The sequence below is a fragment of the Aureococcus anophagefferens genome (assembly GCF_000186865.1).
Source record: "Aureococcus anophagefferens unplaced genomic scaffold AURANscaffold_1765, whole genome shotgun sequence".
Classification (NCBI taxonomy): domain Eukaryota; class Pelagophyceae; order Pelagomonadales; family Pelagomonadaceae; genus Aureococcus; species Aureococcus anophagefferens.
In genome coordinates, this window is record NW_008706533.1 from 1 (window position 1) to 1,213 (window position 1,213).

Here is a 1,213-nt window from a genome sequence, read left to right on the forward strand (position 1 = left end):
CGTGGTCCTCGCGCTGGCTCGACAGCGCGGCCGCGCGGCGGTCGTTCGCCGATGCGACGGCCGCGTCGACCTGGGCCGCGTGCGTCGCCGCCAGGGCCTCGAGCTGCGCCGCGTGGGCCCGGGCCTCGGCGGCGACGCGGTCGCCGTGCGCCGCCTCGAGGGCCGCCTCGCGGTCCGCGAGCGCGCGCGCGTGCGCCGCGACGCGCGCGTCGACGTCCGCGGCGTGCGCCGCGCGCGCCTCGTCGAGCCGCGCGGCGTGGGCGCCGGCCTCCGCCGCCGCCGCGGCGCGCGCGGCGCGCTCCTCGGCGAGCGCCGCCTCGCGCGCGGCGACCTCGGCCTCGTGGTAGGCGATGAGCTCCGCCTCGTTGTCCGCGAGCGCGGCCGCGTGCTTCGCCGCGCGCCGCGAGAGCTCCGCGTCGAGCCTCGCGGCCGCGGCGGCCTCGTGGCGCTCGAGCGTCGCCGCGTGCGCGGCGTCGCGGTCCGCGAGGCGGGCCGCGTGCGCCCCGGCGCGCCGCGCCGCGTCGGCCTCGTGCGCCTCGACGAGCGCGGCCTCGGCCGACGCGTGGGCCTCGGCGCGCGTCGCCGCCTCGGCCTCGTGCGCGGCGACGCGGCCCGCGTGCGCGGCGTCGCGGTCCGCGAGGGCCGCCGCGTGGCGCCGCCGCTCGTCGCCGAGCGCCGCCGCGTGGCCCTCGGCCGCGGCCTCGACCTCGGCCTCGTGGAAGGCGATGAGCTCGGCCTCGGTCCGCGCGAGCTCGGCGGCGTGCGCGTCGACGCGGCTCGCGAGCTCCTCGCGGTGCCGCGCGGCCGCGTTCTTCGCGAGCGCCTCGTGCCGCGCGGCGTGGGCCGTCGCCGCGTCCGCGCTCCGCCGCCGCTCCGCGGCCGCGGCGGTCGCGCCCGCGTCGTCGAGCGCCGCGGCGTGCGCCTCGCGGCGCGCGGCGACCTCGGCGTCGCGCGCCTCGCGCTGCGCGGCGACCTCGGCGTCGTGCGCCTCGCGGAGCCGCGCCGCCTGGTCTTCGAGCGCCGCCGCGGTCGCGGACGCGGTGCGCGCGTCGTGCTCCTCGAGGAGCCGCGACTCCTGGTCCAGCAGGGCCGCGTCGAGCGCCGCAACGTGCCGCGCGCGCTCCCGCGCGAGCGCGTTCTCGCCGTCGTCCAGGGCGCCCGCGACCGCGGCCTCGCGGTCCGCGGCGAGCGCCGCCTTGACCTCCGCGAGCTC

At 83.4% G+C, this 1,213-nt stretch overlaps 1 protein-coding gene across 1 annotated transcript; it reads right to left on the reverse strand.

Moving 5' to 3' along the window:
• Positions 1–58: 58 nt before the first annotated feature.
• Positions 59–1,213, reverse strand: AURANDRAFT_69429 (hypothetical protein; the record flags this gene model as incomplete). Its single annotated transcript, XM_009045198.1, has 1 exon — positions 59–1,213. A coding segment is annotated over one exon (1,155 nt), but the record flags the coding sequence as incomplete, so codon positions are not given.